Source organism: Canis lupus, chromosome 9, assembly GCF_011100685.1.
Source record: "Canis lupus familiaris isolate Mischka breed German Shepherd chromosome 9, alternate assembly UU_Cfam_GSD_1.0, whole genome shotgun sequence".
In the NCBI taxonomy this organism is placed as follows: Eukaryota; Metazoa; Chordata; class Mammalia; order Carnivora; family Canidae; genus Canis; species Canis lupus.
This window is the reverse complement of record NC_049230.1, coordinates 33,165,361-33,187,016: the sequence shown is the minus strand read 5'-3', so window position 1 is coordinate 33,187,016 and position 21,656 is coordinate 33,165,361. Positions and strand designations below refer to the sequence as shown.

At 42.0% G+C, this 21,656-nt stretch overlaps 1 protein-coding gene across 17 annotated transcripts in view; it reads left to right on the top strand.

Moving 5' to 3' along the window:
* Positions 1-21,656, top strand: part of LOC119876650 (inactive serine/threonine-protein kinase TEX14-like) — a 113,513-nt gene that overhangs the window by 69,983 nt on the left and 21,874 nt on the right. For all 17 annotated transcript variants that reach the window (XR_005364601.1, XR_005364600.1, XM_038547917.1 and 14 more), the window contains 11 exons: positions 3,520-3,671; positions 5,209-5,399; positions 5,947-6,097; positions 7,298-8,202; positions 11,017-11,123; positions 13,614-13,739; positions 13,916-14,004; positions 15,111-15,392; positions 16,224-16,324; positions 18,225-18,344; positions 19,987-20,053. Coding sequence is in view for 15 of the 17 variants with exons in the window: in XM_038547917.1 (XP_038403845.1) it covers positions 3,520-3,671; positions 5,209-5,399; positions 5,947-6,097; positions 7,298-8,202; positions 11,017-11,123; positions 13,614-13,739; positions 13,916-14,004; positions 15,111-15,392; positions 16,224-16,324; positions 18,225-18,344; positions 19,987-20,053 (2,291 nt within the window). In the remaining 2 variants the exon portion in view is untranslated. The remainder of the gene's footprint in view (positions 1-3,519; positions 3,672-5,208; positions 5,400-5,946; positions 6,098-7,297; positions 8,203-11,016; positions 11,124-13,613; positions 13,740-13,915; positions 14,005-15,110; positions 15,393-16,223; positions 16,325-18,224; positions 18,345-19,986; positions 20,054-21,656) is intronic.

Genomic DNA, 21,656 nt, shown 5'->3' with positions numbered 1-21,656 from the left:
GCAGGGTGTGGAAGCCTTTAAGGTTGGGCCCCCCCTCCAGTGCCAGCCTCATTGCTTCCCGCTCCCTACCTGGCATCTGAAACTGCTTTCAGTCTAAGCTGTTTCTGGGTGCTGCTCCCCATACCTAGAATAGTTGGTACTCATCTGTTTATCCTCTTAAACTCAGGTACAGTCCCACCACACTCATGAAGCCTATAATGAAGCCCTGGTCCCTGAGCACTTTGTGTATTACATTCCTCCGCAGCCTAGTGTGTCTGCCCCACCAGATGGTGACCTCTGAGAGGGCAGGGTCCGTGCATGTTCATTTTCAGCTCAGGACCTGCCACATAGTAAGTGCTCGATTGAATGTGAGCAGATGAGGGAACAGAGTCTAGATGTTTGAATGTCGATTAAGTGAACAGACGAGTCCAGATGATGGGAAAACTTAAAATGGTTCAGAATGGGATTGACCACTTGGGCTGTGTGCAGAAGCAGGAGAAACTAAAGAATTTGGGCATTTTTGCCTTTGGTAACAGCAGACAGGCTTTTCAGGAAAACTGTGGCAGAGTCCAAGGTATTTGCTGGGTATAGAGTGCCATCTGTTGTTGACATGGAGGCATGACCGTTTCTTCTTCCTGAGCTCTCCAAGAGAAATATGAATCCTAGAGTGAAGAAGAACTTTGGAGATGGCTTAGCCCAGCCTTATCTTTTACAGATGAGGAAACAGGCCCAGAGCGGGGAAAAGATGGTCTCAAGTTACCTGGCTGTGGCTAGAACCAAGTGGTAGGAGAATGTTCCCTGGCTCTGGGAGCAGAATGGATTGGAGGTTGAAGATAGGAAGCCCAGGCAGGAGGCCACAGTGTGGGGCCTGATGGTGACCAAGGAATTAGAATAGAAGTGAAAAATGTGAGATGCATTGAGGAACTGGGATCCACAGATTGGTCAAGTGAGGGGCTGGGAGGTAACTGAGTAGGAAGGTAAGGTGGTGTGTGTTTTCTTTTGGGTTTGTTGACCTCAGAATGGAACTTCAGGCAGAAATGTCAGTCAGCAAGCAATTACAGCCACAACAGCATACCTTCTGTGTGTGTGTGTGTGTGTGTGTGTGTGTGTGTGTGTTTAAAGGATTTTATTTATTTATTCATGAAAGACAGAGAGAGAGAGAGAGAGAGGCAGAGACACAGGCAGAGGGAGAAGCAGGCTCCATGCAGGGAGCCTGATGTAGGATTCGATCCCAGGTCTCCAGGATCACGCCCTGGGACAAAGGCAGACGTTAAACCACTGAGCCACCCTGGGATCCCCTAGCATACCTTCTTTGGAAACTGATAACATGAGCTGAGATCTAAGAATCCAGACTAACTTTCAATTCCACATTTATTTTTGGTAACACCCTATTTGAGCTAGTTTGTTTGTTGAATGTTATTGCCAAGGGTAACACTCCCATCTCGTGGTATAAAAATGATATAGCCATTTTTCTTATTCTTCAAATCCTTATTAATGGAATCTTTAGAACTGGAATTGACTTTGCAACTGGTATTGCATAGCTGTAGCCAAATGTAATTTTAATAATGTCAGAACTGAAGCCTAGAAAAATAACTGCCCCAGAATGACAGCCAGAAAAGAAGCTTCCCACAGCTAGTTTTAATAGAGAAGGAAGGGGGATTGTGAAAGAAGAAGGTGAGTGGAAGTAAATGCTGGTTGTAGGTGACCTGTCCCTTACCAGGGCCTTAGATAAGCCTGAGAGGCCTGAGAAGGTAGGTGAGTGTTTCCCTTGAAGAATCACCCCATAAAGTGAAGAGCCAAGCATGCTAGGTCCTCAGAGTATATCGCTGATGGTAAAACACTCCATTGCTTTTCCTGTGATACTAATATGATTTTGGTATACCTCTATGCTGTTCATACTATACCAGACCACACCTAACTATTCAGCAATACAACCACAAAATCAATACTGACTTTTCTAACTTGATGGCTTCCTGAACTCATTGCCATCTTCCCAAAACTCTACTGGAAGAGGTATTATTTAGGGAAGTTTGCTCAAAGTCTGAAAAGCCCATCCCATCCTCAAATCTATGTTTTGCCAGATCAGCAAAGAATTTCTGGTTACTTGCTTTTTAAAAACTTAGTTATTGGTGTGCCAGGGTGGCTCAGTCGGTTAAGTGTCTGACATACGATTTCAGCTCAAGTTATGATCTCATGGTCATGAGATCGCACCCCATGTCAGGCTCCACACTTAGCAGGGAGTCTGCTTGGGATTCTCTCTCCCTTTCCCTCTGCACCCCCCCCCCCCTTCCCCGCCATGCATGTGCTTTCTCTCCAAAATAAATCTTTAAAAAATTAAAATTAATTATCTACTAGCATTCAGTCTTTATCAAATGTCTAACATAACATTCATATTAATAAGTTACTTGTATAGTGGGTTATAGCTCAGAGTGTTACCACACGCAAGTTTTCACTAAATGCTCATGACAGCTGTAGACAAAAGTCAGTGCTGACCTCACCCTGAGGATTCTTGTTAACTCGAGACATTTAAGATGCTTTGACTTCGTTCTCAAAGAGTCTAGTTGGGAAGTTGAGTTTTTTAAGCCAGTGAACCTTTGAGTGCTGAACTGAGAGGACTTGTTCCCAAGAGGCCAGAGTTCAGAAGAGAAGCAATCACAAGGAGTTGGAGGAGTACCACAAGGCTTTGATAAAGCAGATGGGGCTTGAGGGGGATCTTGAAGGAGTCTTAGATTCATGTATTCAAAAGTAGGCTTTGAGGCCCTTGTGTAAATTTAGATATATATGCTATAAAAAATAGGTGTCTCTTCTCATGGAGCAGACTCTAGAAGAGGGGAGAAGATAATAAGCAGTAAATAAGTGTTCTGAAGCCAATGAAATAATAATAAGCAGTTAATAAGTGCTCTGAAGCCAGTGAAATAGGGCTGTAGGTGGTCAGGGAAAGCCTCTCTGAGGAGGTAATTTTTGAGCTAATACCTTTGTTACAAAAAGCATCCAGTCACATTGGGATCTCTGGGTAGAGCATAGCAGGCAGAAGAAGCCAGTTTGCATTACAAAGACCTGAAGAGGTGATGTACTGGAGAAACTCAAAGAGAGCCACCCATGACTTGAGTGAATGAACAAGAGAGAACAGTCAGATGCAGTAGGAGGGTGGGCAGGGCACAGTCAGGTAGATGAGAACAGCAGGCAGAGAGGGTTAGCTCTCAGGATCTAGCTGGGTTTCTAGAAACTCAAGGAGTTGCCGATCTTTAGAGGCAGATGTTTCACAAATGTACCATATGACAGTCATGATGATCTTTTATTTTTTATTTTTTTTAGATTTTATTTATTTATTCATGAGATACACAGAGAGAGGGAGGTAGAGGCAGAGACACAGCAGAGGGAGAAGCAGGCTTCATACAGGGAACCTGACATGGGACTCGATCCTGGGACTCCAAGATCACGCCCTGGGCCAAAGGCAGGCGCTAAACCGCTGAGCCACCCAGGGATCCCCTCATGATGATCTTTTAAGATATGAACCTGACCTTGTGTTTCCTTCTGTAGCCAGGATGGACGTATACACAGGGACCTGACTCGAGTGCCCCTCCCGATCCAGCTGTACAACTGGGCTGCCCCAGAGGTGATCTTACAGAAGGCAGCTACAGCGAAGTCAGACATTTACAGCTTTTCTATGATCATACAGGAGATTTTAACAGGTAGATCTAATAGCTCATTGTGACCAGAGTCTCTAATTGGATTTCTGCTCCCCCAGGAGTTGGTTTTATGAAAATGCAGGACATAGAAAAAGAAATTTCTTCAAGGAGACTTCTTTGTGCTTATGAAAGATATGAAATGATTTCCCAGAAATCTTTCTCTTTTGACCTGTTCTTTGAGACTCAGCAAAGCCCACCTATCATCCTGTTAGTGGTAATGCATTTAACCTAAACAAAGTTTTTAAACTGAATATTGCTGTCAATGCTTAGGGGTCTCTATGAGATGCCCCTTAAGAACTTGTAAATTAAAAAAAAAAAAAAAGAACTTGTAAATGAGGGGTGCTTGGGTGGCTCAGTTGGTTCAGCTTAGGTCATGATCCTGGAGTCCTGGGATCAAGCCCTAAATCAACAGACTCCCTGTTCAGCGGGGCATCTGCTTCTACCTTTTCCTCTCTCGCTGCCCCACCCCCTGCTTGTGTGTGTGTGTGGGCGCACTCAAATAAAATCTCAAATTTTATAAAACTCACTCTCAAAATCTTCAAAAATTAAAAAAAAAAAAGAACTTGTAAATGAGGGGAAAAGGCTGGCTTTGGAGAAGTAAACTATGAAATCAAACACACCTAGGGTTCAGTGAAAGACATGGAAGCTTTTCCAAACTTGCAAGACCCTAATGTGAAAGAAGTGATCACATATCTGAAGACACAGGAATCTTTCAGGAGAGGGGAACACACATACAGTAAAACCACATTCAGTGGAGGGGTGAGAGTCCCCTCCTATTTAGCAGTGTTTACCTTCTAAGAGGCAAAACCACACACCTTCCATGAGAGGAATGCATTGGGCTACCCATCCTGATGCCATGAAACATTCCCTGTGGTGTCTAGGCCTGCCAGCAGGGAGCCCACATGCACATGATTCCATCACTACTTTTTTCTGTCTCTGTAGCAGGAATTTCTCTGGTAAATGGGTAAAGCAGTGTTTTGTTTATGATTGGTAGTTTTTTCTATAAAGATAAATTAATGTTTATTTTTAAAGATTTTATTTATTTATTCATGAGAGACACACAGAGAGAAGCAGGGACATAGGCAGAGGGAGACGCAGGCTTCTTGAGGGGGAGCCTGATTGGGACTCCATCCCAGAACCTTGAGATCATGACCTGAGCCAAAAGTAGACACTCAGCCAACCACTGAACCACCCAAGCACCCCAGAAATGAATGTTTAAAGGGGATGAGTGACTTGACTAACATTACCCAATTTTACCTGATTTCTTTTTTTTTTTAGGATTTTATTTATGTGAGAGAGAGAGAGAGAGAGCGCGCACACAAAGTAGGCAGAATGGTAGGCAGATGGAGATGGAGAAGTAGGCTCCCCCCTAAGCAGAGAGCCCAATGCAGAGCTTGATCCCAGAAACCCAGGATCACGTACCTGAACAGAAGCCAGACTCTTAACTAACTGAGCCACCTAGGTGCCCCTCCTCTTTTTTTTTTTTTTTTTAAACATGATTTTTAAATGCTACTCATTCCTATGGCTTTTTCCTTAACAGATAACATACCCTGGAATGGCTTAGATGGCTCAGTTATTAAAGAAGCCATAGTCTTGGGAAAATATTTAGAAGCCGATGTCAGGCTTCCAAAACCTTACTATGATATCGTTAAGTCAGGCATCCAGGTCAAGCAGAAAGACCGAACTATGAACCTTCAAGATATCCGGTACATTCTGAAGAATGACTTAAAGGTAAGCTCTGAAGCTGTTAGTTTATTTCTGCTTACTAATTACAGCAGTGTAGGGGGTTAGAGACCAGGAAGAAGCTAGAGATCAAGTTGTAAGAAGCTTTGGATCTCATCACACCTTTTCTGGGCTCCCAAGAAAAGGAGCTACTGCTGCTTCACTTGGTGAGGGCAGCAGGGAATTGATGAGGGAGGCTGGGGAAGCTCGGCACATAATGCGATTCAGTGACTGGGAACTATTGTTATTATTTAAAAAATACTAGTAATAACAATGAATTAGCTAATTTGGATTATAGTCTGACAGGAGGTAGGGGAGTTTTTTTTTTGTTTTTTTTTTGAGGGAGTTTATTTGATACCTAGATCTGTTTCAGAACCACTAGTGAAGGAATGCCTGGCTGGCTCAGTTGGAAGAGTGTGAGGTTCTTGATCTCAGGATTGTGAGTTTGAGCACCACATTGAGTATAGAGATTACTTAAAGAAATAAAACTTAAAAAGAAACCAGTGACATTGAGATGATTATAGATGTGTCCTTGATGATATTTCTCTTGTTATAGGATTTTCTTGGAACACAAAGAACTCAGCCAACTGAGAGCCCCAAAGTGCAGAGATATGAACTCCATCCTGATGTCAATGTCTATCTAGGACTGACATCAGAACATCTGAAAGAGACCCCTAACTTGGAAATAAAAGAGCTGAAGGAAATGGGTATGGCCTTAACCCACATAAGTATTATTTGATACGAATGTATTATGAGAGTTGCTGGCTACAACTAATCAACTCCTCCAAACTGTACACTGGGAAAAGGTGATGCCTTAGGGAAAAATCAAGATGCTTGAAATTACTAAGCTAAATTTTTTTGGCTTCATAAACACTTTGGCTGGATCCAGCACTAAGCAGTAACAACCAGTTTATTTCTGGCATGATTATTCTTAGGAATTTATTTAATTCACAAATAAAAATGGTTTTTAAATTCAATACTATTATCTGTTCATTACAGAAAACTTGAAATCATACAGAGAAGAAAGTTACTTACCATTGTAATTCTGCTACTTAGAAATAATTTATTAATATTTTGATATTTTCCTCCATCCTTTTCCTGTAGCCTTACAGCTTTTTAGAACATTTAGAAATCTTAGAATTCAGAGCTGAAAAGGACCTTGCAATCTATCCAGCTTAGTATCCTTATATTCCAGATGAAAAAGCTAAGGGCTAGAGAAGTTGTGGCTTGCTTAGGACTCCAGGGCTTATAATAGAGCTGGAATCCAGGCCAAATGACCATTATCTCTGCCTCTCTTTGGACAGGGTTGGAAGCCTCCAGAATGACCTCCCAAGCTCATTACTTTAGCTCCTTCATCCTCTTCTCTGCAAGCTGTACACCATCAACCGGGGTGATGGGTGGTCAGTTCTGGTGTTATTTTTTGAATTGATCCTTCCCATGATGCAGGGTCTTCTCGGGCAGTGTTTTGGTACTTTTATCAGATGCTCACCAAGAGCATAACTTTAACCGACACGAATATTCAGACTCCTGTGTGTATAAGAAAAAGCTATGAATTTAGTCCTTAGGATTCAGGGGTCTGTAATCTGCTAGTCCTGACAGTTATGTGTATTTTTTTTTTTTAGTTATGTGTATTTTAAATACACTATGATGTAAGCTTAGAACATTTTCCCCAGGGTTTGATCTCTCCCCAATTTTCTACTCAACTCACGTCTAAATGGAAATTTTCATTTGTTAGAAATACCCTCTCACCCTTTGTGAGGGTATCTGATAGTCTTCCACACCTATGAAGGGAATGGGAAAATAAAAAGCTGCTTTCTCTATTCTCACACCATTCGAGCTGCATGGCAAGGCCACTTAGCGGCATGTGATCACTTTAATTAGTTGCTTGTTGCCATTCTTTCCAACAGGCAGTCGGCTTCAGTCACCCAGGGGTCCTTCTTCTCCCACTGGGAAAGCAGCACCAGATCCTCGGGTCCTAGGTCCAAGTATGATGGCTAAGGAGACTCAGAACCAAGACACTGCTTCTCCTGCCTGCTCTGTGGTGGAAGAGGCTAGGAGCCCCAGCCCAGGGCAGACCAGCCTCTGTAGCTTTGAAATCAATGAAATCTACTCAGGCTGCCTGGACAGGGGGAATGACAAAGAGGAGGAACCCCCAGGAGATGGTTCATCTTTTGAGGATGCTGGACCAAGCCAGGCAGATGAACTGAAGTCCATGGAAGAAGAGTTGGAAAAGATGGAGAGAGAGGCATGCTGCTTCTGTGATGAGGATGAGAGCTCTTCAGAAGCTGGCACAGAGCTCTCCTTTGAGGACTGGGATTGGCAAAATGATTCCCTTAGTTCACCCAGCCTGCTTGAGGCAGCCACAGGCAGTGTGGGCAATAGGCGCTTGACTGAGGAGTACATCAGTAAGTGTGTGCTGAACCTAAAGATTTCACAAACAGTAATGCATCAGAATGCCCATTTGCTCAGGAATATCCAACAGAAAATCGATAAGCTTGAGATGATACAGAAGGAGCAGGAGGAGTGCAGGTCTTTGTGGGCTTCTTCAAGAGAGTTTGCAAACATCTATGACTTTCCTTCAGCTGTGGGCCCCCCAGCATCCAGCTATGTACCTCCTGTCATGCAGCTGTCAGGAGGCCAGTGGCTGGGCACCAGTGGCAATTGCCTAACACTGACAAGGCCTTCTATAGTGAGAGACTTCCAAGGGGGACATTTTGGCAAAAAGTCCAGGAAAAAAAGTGACTGTGGCTGGAAACCTGTCACCCAAGTCTCTGAAGAAAGCACTGGGGATCAGTCAGAGAAGAGCCATCAGGTACAGCTAAGAAGTGGGAGATAGGGCAGCATGTTCTATAGGTCAAAATATTCAAGTATTGACAATTTTACATGATTGAGTTACTAAATATGGTATCTTGGTCAGGTATTAATCCCCATTCTAAATTGTTTATTCATTCACTCATTCATTCAGTAAACATTTATAGAGCTAGAGGCTGTACATTAGACCCTGGGATATGATGATGATTGAACCACAGGCTCTACTTAGGAGTAGTTCCAGTGTGGGACAGAGGGGCCTGGTCATCAAAGAAGACAGCTTAAAGGAGCTGAGAAAACACCATGGGGACTGGCCTAGGAGATGTATCTTGAGGCTTAGTGAGGTTGCCGAGTGGCTCCTCCATGAACTCCTTAAGGGCAGAGCCTGGGTCTTACTCATTCTGTGCCCTAGCAAGGGTACTTGGCATGTAGAAGGTACTTGATAGATGGTCATTGAGGGAATGAATAAATGAATTAATTTGAATAAGTTCACACATAGAAAGCTGTCTGCCTCTTGAATCACAATTTTATTTTATTAATTTTTGAAATATTTTATTTATCTGATACACACAGAGAGAGAGCAAGTACACAAGCAAGCAGAATGGCAAAGGGAGAGGGAGAAGCAGGCTCCCTGCTCAGCAGGGAGCCCGCAAGCTTGATCCTAGGACCTGAAATCATGACCTGAGCCAAAGACAGATGTTTAATCAACTGAGCCACCCAGGCACGCCTGGAATCAGAATTTTAGAGATGGGTTAGCCATATCATTTTAGAGAGTGTGAAGCTCAAGATCAGTGACTTAAACTTCATAAAGTCCAGGTGTTATAGAGATGGTGTTGGGGTAGGAGAAGTCATCCCCATTGGAAGAAGGATTTTATTACTAAAGTTTTTTATAATTGCTGGTCTATAGAGATAAAAGGCTGGTCAGCTTTTAGTGGGTTTTATTATACTTTGAAAATTCTCCACCTATAGTGCATCCCTTTATTCCCTGCACCAGGCAAATGGCCCCCACCCTCACCCCACCCTCCTACTGCACCACTGCCAAGGCCCACAGGGGATTAGGGGCTGGTTTCTTTACTCCTAGTCTGGTGTTCTTTCACTGTACCCTGCTGAATTTCAGTGAGACTCCAGTCCTCACTTAAAACGTTTGGAAAAGCATTGGCATTTGTTTTTTGTGTAAAGAGAAGGCAGAAAGAATTTACTTAGACTCTAATACTTCTATTTCTGTTGAAAATTCAGATTTGCTAGAAAATTGTTGGAAATAACTTTTCTTGTATATTATGTTTTGGTTATCTCTTGCTGTATAGTAACAACAACAACCAAAAACGAAACTTAGTGGCTTAAAATAACAGTGATTTATTATTTTTCAGAATTCCATGTTGGGGCTAACCCAGGTGATTCTTTTACGCCATGTAGCTTGGGCTAGGATCACTCTCTTGACTGTATTCAGCTGGAGGCTGGGCTGGGCAAGAAGGTCCAAGGCCTCATTTATATGCCTAGTGTACTGGGCTCCTCCTAGTGGCATCTCTCTGCACTTGACTTTCTCATCATTCAATAAATAGTCTCACCCCATCTTCTCTATAGCATGACAGCTGGCTTCCCAAGTGAAAGCAGAAGCTGCCAAACCTCTTAAAAACTAGTCCCAGCCCTGGGGACAATATCACTTCTGCTTTTTTCCGTAGGTCAAAGTCACAAAGCTAACTCAGATTCAAGGGGAGGGAAGTCGATTCCAGCTATTTTGTGGCAGTGTGGACAAGAAGGGAAGGAATTGATGGCAGGTGTCATTGAAAACTATCTACTAGTACATCTGATTATATATAAAACAATTATACCACATTGAGTTTTTCTTTAAAAAGTCTGCCCTTTCTACTATAATAAAGGAATATGGCATTTCCAACTAAATGGATTTTTCAGATAATTGAAATTCATTCCTTTAATTTCTCAGTTATTAAATATTTAATCATGCCAAATGAAACATTACAAACTTCCTGTTATCCTAAATCCTATTTTGAATATATTCTCAATATTTTCTAATCTTTCTTTGGTGACTGACATTTTTTAGGACATGTGTTATTTGTTGCTCCATGATAAAGTTGTTGCCTTCAGCTCCTGCTAAGGAATCTTTGCCCCCATGCAAAATCCTCTGGAGCTCATACTTCAGGGAGCTTATGACCATTTTTATGCATCCTCTCACCTTTGGACATCATGCTGCTATCCCAGTGCACCACATTTGCTACCTTAACTTGCTTCAGGTTAGAAAATATGATGAACTAAGTTTGTGAAAATTGTAATAAGCAGATCCAGAATTTTCTCTTTGGGATAAAATATACAGGCTTTAATTTACTTCTATTTCCAAAGTATTGTAGCTTTTATTTTACTGTGTCCTATTTTCATAGCATCCCCAACTGGTGAATTCAGGTTACTACTTTCTGTATTATATTGATGACAAAGCTGAAGCAGAAGACTCTCTTAGATTATTGTGAGGAAGGATTAGACTAGAACCCAGGACCCAAAGCTCCTGCCACAAAGCTTGCTGACTTAGTAATAGTATAAGGGAAAGTTACTCGATTTTTGAAGTCTGTTTTATCTGCTCATTCTTCACTTGCTCCCAGTCTGGACTGGCTTCCTGGGGGCCAGCATTTCTGTATAAGGACCTCCAGCCAAAAGATGAGTTACTAGATATGAAACATGCAAAGGGAAATAATCTTCGTAAGTCTGGTTATTTTTGTATATTTAGCAAGAATGACTTGAAAAATAGAATGTGAGAGTGAAGAGGAATTTCTTTTATCAAAGTACTGAAACACATTTACTACTTTTTAAGCTGCCAACTTTTTGTGGACCTGGAAAACAGAGCCCTTGTGAACAATCACAGCCCACTCAAGGAGCCAAGCACAGTTTGGAAAGAAACAGGAGCCCAAATACCAGCAGGTGGGGTAACATTTTATTCTTTGTGTCACCAGGCCTTTAGACACCCATGTGGTCCCAAAACCACTAAATGATCTTCATGTGTCTTGTGACAAAGAGATTGGGTGATGAAGAATACTAACAGAAATAGATCTTGGCAGGTTTTCTATTTCAAGTGGGTAGGATGAGCCATATAATGGAAACCTGTAGGAGAAAACATCCAAGGTAAAGGAACTGGCAGGCTAATCAGGCAGAAATCATCATTTGTCAAAAAGCAAAGCACCTTTCCTTTCCAAAGCTTCCCAGATTATTTTTCTTATTAAAAGAAATGCCAAATATTCCAGCTGTCAGTGCCCCAGAGACCAAACTATTTGGAAACTGGGGTTGTTCAAAATAAGCATCCCTGACTCCAGAGGAGGGGTTGACCAGTATAACTGTTACCATGCAGCCTTTGATTTTCAGCCAAATCAATGAAATCAGTCAGCTTCAGTACAAATTCTAGGAAGGAGAGCATATGTGTACCCTGAGTTTTTCAGAATTTAGGTAAAACAAATTTTATTTTGCATAGGGGCAATTATTAAAGGGCCAGTAAATGTGTTTCAAGAAAGACTGTCTATCAATTTTAGTTTTCCTTTTACTGTTGTTAAATGGTAGCTTTAATCCATGGCTTTGAAGTCAGTTCTCCTGGAAAAAAGTAACTTTTTGTTTCTCTCCCAGTGGTAACTGAGACTAATGACAAGAGTTTTCTGTTCCCTTCACATTGGTAAATGTGCCCACTAAAGGAGAATCAAGGAAAATGCCCAGAAATTTTAGTTCAATGTACTTTACCTTTACAAAGGGAATTATTGTAGAACCAACTAACTGGCCTCAAAGGGGTTAGAGCTCACATCATTGAGAGAAGCAGGTGTGGTGACAGTATGGCCATTAGATGACAAAGCAAAGCCATAGTTGTGGCCTCCCCTACCTCCATTCACCCTGTTCCCCCAAAAGAACAAAAAACAGACAAAAGAAAGTTTGACATTTTGCTACCAATTCACCTAGTTTTTTTGTATGCTTTTAAAAGTTTAATCTTTTTTTTTTAAGATTTATTTATTTATTTATTCATAGAAACACAGAGAGAGAATGAGAGGCAGAGACACAGGCAGAGGGAGAAGCAGGCTCCATGCAGAGAGCCTGACGTGGGACTCGATCCAGGGTCTCCAGGATCACACCCTGGGCTGCAGGCAGCGCTAAACCGCTGCGCCACCAGGGCTGCCCTAAAAGTTTAAATTGTAATTATATACAGTTACATTTATTTATTTATTCACTCATTCATTCATTTTTAAGTAAGCTCCACACCCAGTGTGGAGCCCAATGCAGGGCTTGAACCACAACCCTGATATAAAGACCTGAGCTGAGATCAAGAGTCAGATGCTTAACCTATTGGGCCACCCAGATCCCCCCATATAGGTACTTTCATATCCTGATTTTTCATCTTAACATTAGAACATTAGAACAAGAGCATTATCCCACATTATTAAAAAACATGCTGGGGGTGCCTGACTGGCTCAGTTGGAAGAGTGTGCAACTCTTGATCTCTCTCTTATCAACCTAAATTCTGTGAATTTGAGCCCCATGTTGGATATAGGGTTTACTTAAGTAAATAAAGATTAAAAAAAGAAAACATCCTATAAATTCAAACTTGTTGGATCCCCCCCCCCCATTGTTGAATTATAGCATGTTTCATGCTTTTATCCATTTTGAATAGGGCTGCAGTGACTTGTAGTGCAGCTTTTTCTACACTTTGGGTTATGTCCTTGATGGATTGATGGAAGTAGAGTTACTAGGTCAAAGGATTTAAACATTTTAAAGATTCTTGATAGCTGCTGCCAAATTGCTCTTTAAAGGAGCCAGCCAGATCTGCCCTTTCCAGTTCAGCAGTGTCTCTGTGTCTTCCCTGATCCAGCAGGGAAGTAGGGCATTCACGATGACAAGGAATTCATACATATGCCACAGGTCACATATTTTCAAGGAGTTACTTTGGTAGGCGATGAGATGTATATGTAATCATGGATATGTAGAGGAAGAAAGATTCCCTTAATTTTCAGATGAGGAAACCTTGGTCCTGAAAGGTTAAAGTATGCCACAGGCAGGCATCTGGTGAGTGGCAGGTAGTGTCTTGAACTTAGTGAGAGTAGGCTAAAGATCTCTGAATGTTCTTTAGACTCCTTGGTGCCTTGTGGCCATTTTTGCAAATGTTAATTATTGTGCTCTCACTGATACGCAGGTGGGCTTGTTACTGGAGATTCTGATGGAAGGGTAAGGAACAGTTAATTGTATCATCACCTGTGTTCTGTGGCATTGTTAGGGGGCTCTGCTAGGGCTCAGAAGTCTGTCTGGTGAAACTGGGTTTCAATTGTGGATTTCTTCTCCCTCTGAAAATTTCTCAGGAGTGCTTTTAGAATCATGAAATCTGAACTTGGAAACTGAAAAAAATCTTCAGAGATCTTCTAACCTAGTCCTTTCATTTCTTAGCCATGGAAGGCCTAAAGAGTCCAGTGCCCGAACCAGGCTGACTCAGTTTAATAGCGCACTTGTCACTGTGTCAAGCCACCCCAAGGGACCTCTCCTGTTGGCTATCCCTGACCAGGGCTCTATGAGGTAAGGAGTTTTGTGATCTGAACATTGAGTCTGGCGCTCTCTGGTGGTAGTCATTCAGCTTCAGGAATGGCTCTGAGAGTAGGGGGACTGTCCTCTGGGTGGGCTTGTTGGGTTCAGGGTTGTGTCAGAAACTTGAGCAAACTGGCATATTTGTGTCCACCCTTCCCCCAATTTAGGATGAGTCTGGAATCTGTATCTTCTGAAATCTGTAATGTGAGGTTAAGAAATAATGAAGATGATGGAAATGTACACTTAAAATGGAAAAGTGAGTAAAAAGTCATAGATTTTGTTGGGCCAATGAAATTTAAAGTATATTTCTAATCTGGTTTTTATCTCTAAGTACACAGCTCGTATTGCACCAGCCTCCCACATTTCTTTTCTTCTATTGGATCATTTTAGTTTAAAAGCAAGGCCTTTTTGATTATAAATTGCAGAAAGGAAGTGCTTTTTTCTTGCTCCTCCTCCTCCTCCTCCTCCTTTTTTGTTTACCACCTAATCAGGAAAAATAAGCTTTTATTAAGATGAGTTTTTTAAACATTGTTTAAATGAATACGTTTTGTGTTATTAGCCTAAAGAAAAGAGATTGTCAAGCCCACCACTATGTATACTGTTCTGTTTAGTGATTTATTTTTCTGGGAAAAACTTTTTTCATTTTTGGACTTTATAGGAAACATTTCCATTATATATGTGTTGATGCATATTATATAACAAGTGTAGCAAAACAATACACAGTATAGAAATTTAATGTGTAACATTCATTATGAAAGTAGAGAGCATGCAGTGTCACTTTTGCATATCCTGTGGGCATTTCCTTTTGTAACAGTTTTATCTTATAAGTTTAAAAGGATATGGTATCTGTGTTTTTTAATACTAATGTGTTAAATAACAATAACAAAAGTTTAGAACATTTGGAATGAAGATGTGCTCATGCAGACACACATTAAAAAAATACACACACACATATACACACATACACACACACACTCCCAAAATATGAGCTCTGTGTAGTCTAGAGAGGCTAGACAAACTCAGAGAGAATCCTTTCCACTAGTCTCTACAGACTGGGGGCTATAGATGTTATTTTATTATAAAATTTTCACAGCAAGAATGTCTATCTACAAGTTTTCTGCTACTTTCCATTACCAGAATTCAGAAATGAACTGAAATTCTTTCCTTCCCTCTGTTACCAATTCTCTTCTCCCCTTCAAGCCAAACAGGGCCAAGCTAAGGTTGATGCAATTCTAAAAAGGCAATTCTTTTTACAATATGAGCTATAAAATATAAAAGTATAAGGCAGCTCTTTAGGAAGCAAAAGCTTTTGTTTCCAGTGCTCACAGTTCTATGTTAAATGCTGCTTTCTCTTCTCTCCAGTGGAGGTGAAAGAAATGGCAGAGAGAGCAGCTACTGGGCAGCTGATGGTACCACCATGGCATCCTCAGAGTAGTATGACTCTAGAGGGTGAGGCTAAAAATGAGCCTGATTCCCTGCTACAGCTCCCGATGAGGGACCCTGAGAAATTGGGCTGGCAGTGCACTGTAGAGTATCCCAGGAAAAATGATGAGCCAGGAGGAAATGGCAAATGTGACAAAATGGACAACGGTGACTGTGACAGGGATCAGCATGGCAGACAGCCTGGGCCTCAAAGCTACATCAGTAAGTTCAGTTGGAGGCATTGGGATAGGTGAACTCTATCAAGTTGTTAGTAAGCCTCCTGGCATATTTCCTTTGCTTGGTCTTTTCTCCTTTTCTCTGGGAACCCTGAATTACCTGGGAAAGCAGCGTACCCTTTTGATTCTACTGTCCTTCCAGAAGGTAAAGAAATCCAAAGATTTGTGAGTTTTTCTGTTACTGGAGCAGATCTGTTTGCTCAAAGGAAGCAGAATAATCTCTATACAATGATCCTGTCCCTGGATCTGACCTGGCAGGGAAATGAATCTTTCTTACTTGAGTGCAGTGGTAGATAGATGGCCATTCCCTACTGCCCATTTCCTTGCATTGCATTTTAAGCCAGAAAAACTCCACTGGCTCCCAGAGATTCTATGCCAGAAGAACCTAGAGACAAAAGGCATTGACTGTCATCACTTTATAGAATTTATAGGTTTAAACTGAAAGCCATGTGGTTCCACCTGTTTATTTGTTTGAAAGTAGGGCATGGAATATTATTTCATAGTTGTTTACCAGTCAAAGAAAGATGCATCTAAAATTATCACTTAGGTAGACAATCTAGTGGCTTGGGCTCTTTCAGTATTTAGAATCTGTTCCTTATTAAGCATTGCTTTAGAATGTGTGGGCAAAAGGATTGATGATACAAGACTATGTATTGGGGCCAGGCCAAATCACTTTCTGGACTGAACTTGACAGATGGGACATGGCCACCCTTGGCAGAATATTCCCACATCTCTTCTCTCACACCACTCTTCTCTCCTTCCATGCCATCTAAATATCACTGAATGACTATGGCCCTGGTTGTGTTAAAATCATTAGGTAACAGGCACCTGTCTCTCAGAAAAAATGAGCAGCCAGAGCATAGTGAAGTCTTTCAAGCAAGTTCTGATGCATCTGTGGTCATTGAGAAATCTTACAGTGTAAGTAATATGGCCTGCAGAGCCAGGTTGAATCTGACAAAGTAGAACTGAGTTGTTATATACTACGACAGTGAAATATTGTCTATAGTAGTTCTTTTTTGTTGGGAGTATGTGTTCTCACGTGTCTGACACAAATGAGGAAGTTTTTCTTCCCCGCCTAAATACTTTTTGAGTCAATTCAACTTAGAGCATTGTGTATCTTGGAGCTTGTGCAGAACACAGACAAGTGTCAGATTCAGGAAGCCCTTGAGCTTCCTGTCTGGTTGGATAGATGAGACCAACTCTGGAAGCCCAGTGTGAGGTCAAGTATCAAAGCTTGTAGCCCAACAGGTGACTGAGGTTTGATTGGAGTAGGAAGAACAAGGCCAGGGTTGTGATGAGAGTGCCTTTGCCTAGAATGTCCTCTAAGACCCAAATTCAGCTCTCAGCAGAAAGAATGTGTTCATGCCTGATGACTGCACCTCAGCAGGATCAGTGTATTGAGGTTCTAACCCTGTTTTAGGTTTTTTTTTTTTAAGATTTTATTTATTTATTCATGAGAGACACACAGAGAGAGGCAGAGACACAGGCAGAGGGAGAAGAAGGCTCCATGAGGGGAGCCCGACTCAGGACTGGATCCTGGGTCCCCAGGATCACACCCTGGGCCGAAGGCAGCGCTAAACCACTGGGCCACCAGGGCTGCCCTGTTTTAGGGATTTAACATGTCCTTAAAGCATGCAGTTGGGCTACAGTCCAGCCAGGCTGAGGGACCAGAATTTTTCAATATTATGATATGAGGACACAGTCACTTAAAGAATATAAACAGCAACTGAAAATGAAATAATATAAAAATACAATTGTAGTAACATTTTTCTTTTTCTCACATGAGACCTGGAAGGATAGGCCATGTTAAGTATACTGGCTTGACTGGAGAAGCAAGTCTGTCAGGAGAGTGGGGAGAGTATGTGAGGCCAGGCTTACCTGAGAAGTTTCAATTTGATATGAGAGGTAAAAGGGAGCAGCTGCCAAGTGCATAGGAAGAGGAGGCTTGTTGCAAAAGCAGCATCCAAGGAAATAAATCACGAAACCTCTGCAAAGAGATGACTGAAGGTATAAAGAGGAGTTAGTTGCCTGCCCATGTGGTAATCAGTGCCTGCATGTGGAAAAATCAGCAGAAAAGGAAGAGGTGGAACAGAGATGTTGAAGAAATAATTGGTACTTTTGAATTTTCAAATTTTATTTTTATTATTGAGATTGCATTGTTATTTTTATTTTAAAGGTTTTTTTTTAAATTTACTTGAGAGAGAGGGAGAGTGCAGACATGAGCTGGGGGGGGAGAAGGAGAGAGAGAATCCTCTAGCAGATACCCACAGTGAGCTCAGATCCTGAAGAAGCAAGCTCCATCTCAGGGACTTGGGATCATGACCCAAGCTGAAGGCAGATACCTAACTGACTGAGCCACCCAGGCGCCTTGTGTTGCTATTTTTAACATCATGTTCCTTCGCTTGCTTTTAAACTGTAGCACCCAGGGAACTCTTCAGTTGCTAGAGATCTCAGCTTCCTCATCTGGAGGACAAAGCATCTGTGGGTGTTCAAGCTCCATCCCAGCTTGAGTTGTCTAGGGCCTTTCTTAGTATTTCGGAACAGAAAGGTCACCCAACTCCCTCCCCCTCCACTGTGCAGATGAAGATGATGAGTCCCAGGACTGTCATTTGCCTCACTTGCTGCAGAGGTTTCACAGCTCACTGGGGAAGGAAGTCAGAGGCAAATGTTTGAGCAGGCAAGAAGGGCCAGCTCAGAGAGTATCACTCTTACTACTGGGTAATTTTAGATAACCCCATTATTAACACTGTATCCAACTATAAAGGGATTTGTTTACAATGAACACCAACCTAAAAGTGATTTCCTGCATTGTTAATAGGATCAGTCCATGCGATCAACTTGTTCACCAGAGTCTTCTGAGGACATAACAGATGAATTTTTAACTCCAGAACATGAATATTTTTATTCCTCGACTGCTGAAGAAAACTTAGCTCTAGAGGTAAAAACCACAGTGTAGGGTAAAGTATTTTTCAGCTTTCTCTATTGCCTTACTCCTTTTAAAATAGCTTAAGTGTATAATATTGACTTAGCAGTGTTTTCATGTGTTTTGAAAAGACATCTGAAAAATAAAGAGTTTTGAAAATGGAAGGTCATATGCAGTTTCTCCCAACACTGCGGTTCCTGCATTTGTACAGGACTTTGTACTTTTTTTCAAAACACTTTTCTTCATGCTACCTAATTCACATATCGTTCCTTTGGAGAAGAGAAGAAGGCCTGCTGTTATTCCTCTGTGTGAAGAAGTGGTAGGGAATTAGCCCTGGCCTGCCAAGCGTCAATAGCAGGAGAGCCAGGATCAGAGGCCAGGGCTCAGCATGATTGTGAGGTTGAGCAGTGCATGGGGCTTTCTCAGGAACTGGCCTAGCTTTGACAATCACCTATTTGTACAGAGTATTTTCAGTTATAAAATGAAGCTGCTTGGATTTCCTTATTTATAGAATTTCTACCTCACCTTCCTGCTAACCTGCCACCTTTTTTGGACCTTTTACCAATACGGAAGATGGGGTGGAGGAAAGGGAGGAGGGTTGTATGTCTCAAACACAACATTTGACTGACAAGAATTCAGTGATACAACAGAAGCATCATTTCCACTATTCTGCACTTCTGATAACTCAGAGCAGTTTTTCATTATTAATCTTTCAACTATTCTTGATTTTACTGTGAGCAGACTGGCATGTTAAGAAAATCTTTAATAAAAAGATAAAAGTATATATATATATATATATATACACACACACATACACACACATACTATGTACATATGTATATGTATATATACACATATATAAAATGTAACATAGAGAAAAGTACACAGCTCTTAAGTGTGCAGCTCATGGACTTGCACAGATTGAACATGTTCATGTAACTAGCACCAAGATCAAGAAGCAGAATGTCATCTGTCCTCCAGAAGACCTCCTAGGCCTCCTCCTCCCAGTCACTGCACCCTCTCAAATGAACCAGTGTTTTGAATTCTCACCCCAGAAAGTAACTTTGCAGTCTGGGCCATTTTTCCAAACTTCTTTGGCTTTTCTTTTTCTTTTTTTCCCCTTATTTAATTAATTAATTTATTTAATGATTTTATTCATTTATTTGAGCGAGAGGAAGGGAGAGCACAGAGGGGGAGGGGCAAAGGGAGAGGGAGAAGCAGACTCACCGCTGAGTAGGGAGCTCCATGTGGGGCTGGATTCTAGGACACTGAGACCATGACCTGAGCTGAAGGCAGATGTAAACAACTGAGCCATCAAAGTGCCCCCCAACCTTTTTTTGCTTTTCTGATGAAGGTCCTAGGAATCAAAACATCTTTGTTGGAAGGTTGGAGAGGAAGGGATAATGAAATAAAGGAGGGAAAAGTCACATAGTTCCTCCTCACAGTGGGAGGCAGGGGAAGCCATGTTGAGGAGGAACATAAAGTACAAATGAGTACTTAGTGTCTTTGAAACAGGTTTATTCTTTTTCTATAAAAGATGCAAGAACCTTACAAGGATTTTCAAGGTTTAAGAACATCAAGAGATTCTCCTTCTACCTTCTGATTATATGTCAGCCTCCAGTGACCCTGCTTTCTTTGCTCTTTTATTCTTATGTAGACCTCCAGTCCCATAGAAGAGGACTTTGAAGGAATACAAGATGTATTTGCCCAACCTCCAGGCTCTGGTAATAAGCTCTTTCTTTTTTTTTTTTAAAGATAATTCAAGCTTTTTTCTTTTATTTATTCATGAGAGACACAGAGAGAGAGGGGCAGAGACACAGGCAGAGGGAGAAGCAGGCTCCATGCAGGGAGTCTGACATGGGACTCGATCCTGGGTCTCCAGGATCACGCCCTGGGCCGAAGCCGGCGCTAAACCACCGAGCCACCCGGGCTGCCCTGGTAATAAACTCTTAAGGCAGATTCCTTTTTACTTGCTTTCACTTTCTATTGGATGACAGATCTTTAGAGCTGGAACAGTCCTTAGAGATAACCTCCTCCAGGGCTTTGATTTTTACAGATGAGGGCTCAGGGATTTCCCCTCATTAGAATGAATCTCCTGCCCCTCACCAGCCTCCTGACATCCACATATCATGTTATCTGTACTTGCCTTGCATTCTTTTTTTTTTTTTTAAGATTTTATTTATTTATTCATGAGACACACACACACACAGAGGCAGAGACAGAAACAGGCTCCATGCAGGGACTCGATCCCGGGTCTCCAAGATCACGCCCCAGGCTAAAAGCAGCGCAAAACCGCTGAACCACCCAGGCTGCCCTTGCCTTGCATTCTTAGAGCATATGTTTAGTGGTTGCTGCTGCTGCTCCTCCTCTCCCACTTCTTTCTCTCCTCCTCTTTTTTCCCCCCCTCTAGTCTTTTTAAAAAATATTTTATTTATTTATTCATGAGAGACACACACAGAGAGAGGCAGAGACGCAGGCAGAGGGAGAAGCAGGCTCCTTGCAGAGAGCCCGATGTGGGACTTGATCCCGGGTCTCCAGATCAGGCCCTGGGCTGAAGGTGGTGCTGAACCTCTGAGCCACCCAAGCTGCTCTTCCCTCTAGTCTTTCGTTAGATTTCTCACCCCTTTGTGGCACATAGCAGATGCTTGGTTATCTTCACTGAGCTGAATTGAAGGATTTGCTCAGGCCATACGACTGGTTATTGGCACAACAAAAACTGGAACTTGCTCTTCATGTCCTTTTCTACTCCAAAAGGCATTTTCCTTTGCTTGCTTAGCATCTTGGCAAAGAGTTAATAACAGCCGATAGAGCATAGTCAACATAACATCCTTCCCTTGGGAGGCCTTGGGTTCTATATAACACAGCAGCTGCTTTCTGTTACATGAGAAATTAACTTTTTTAAAAAATATTTTATTTATTTATTCATGAGAGACACACACACACACACACACACACAGAGAGGCAGAGACACAGGCAGAGGGAGAAGCAGGCTCCATGCAGGGAACCCGACGTGGGACTCGATCCCAGGTCTCCAGGATCACACCCCAGGCTGCAGGCAGCGCCAAACTGCTGCGCCACCAGGGCTGCCCAGAAATTAACTTTGGATCAATAGCCCGGGTGTGGCATAAGATAAGATAGAAGTGAACCACTGGTTCTGATATAGACATTTTAAAAATTGTACACTTTTACTCTTTTAAGGTATACAACCATCTATTTTAAAGCCAGAGTTATCCACTTATTGAGCCATGTAGCTGTCTGTTTTCATGTCTCAGCATTCTGAACCCAGGCATAGTGGGCTTGAGTTCTGAACTTTATTCCCTTCCTCCT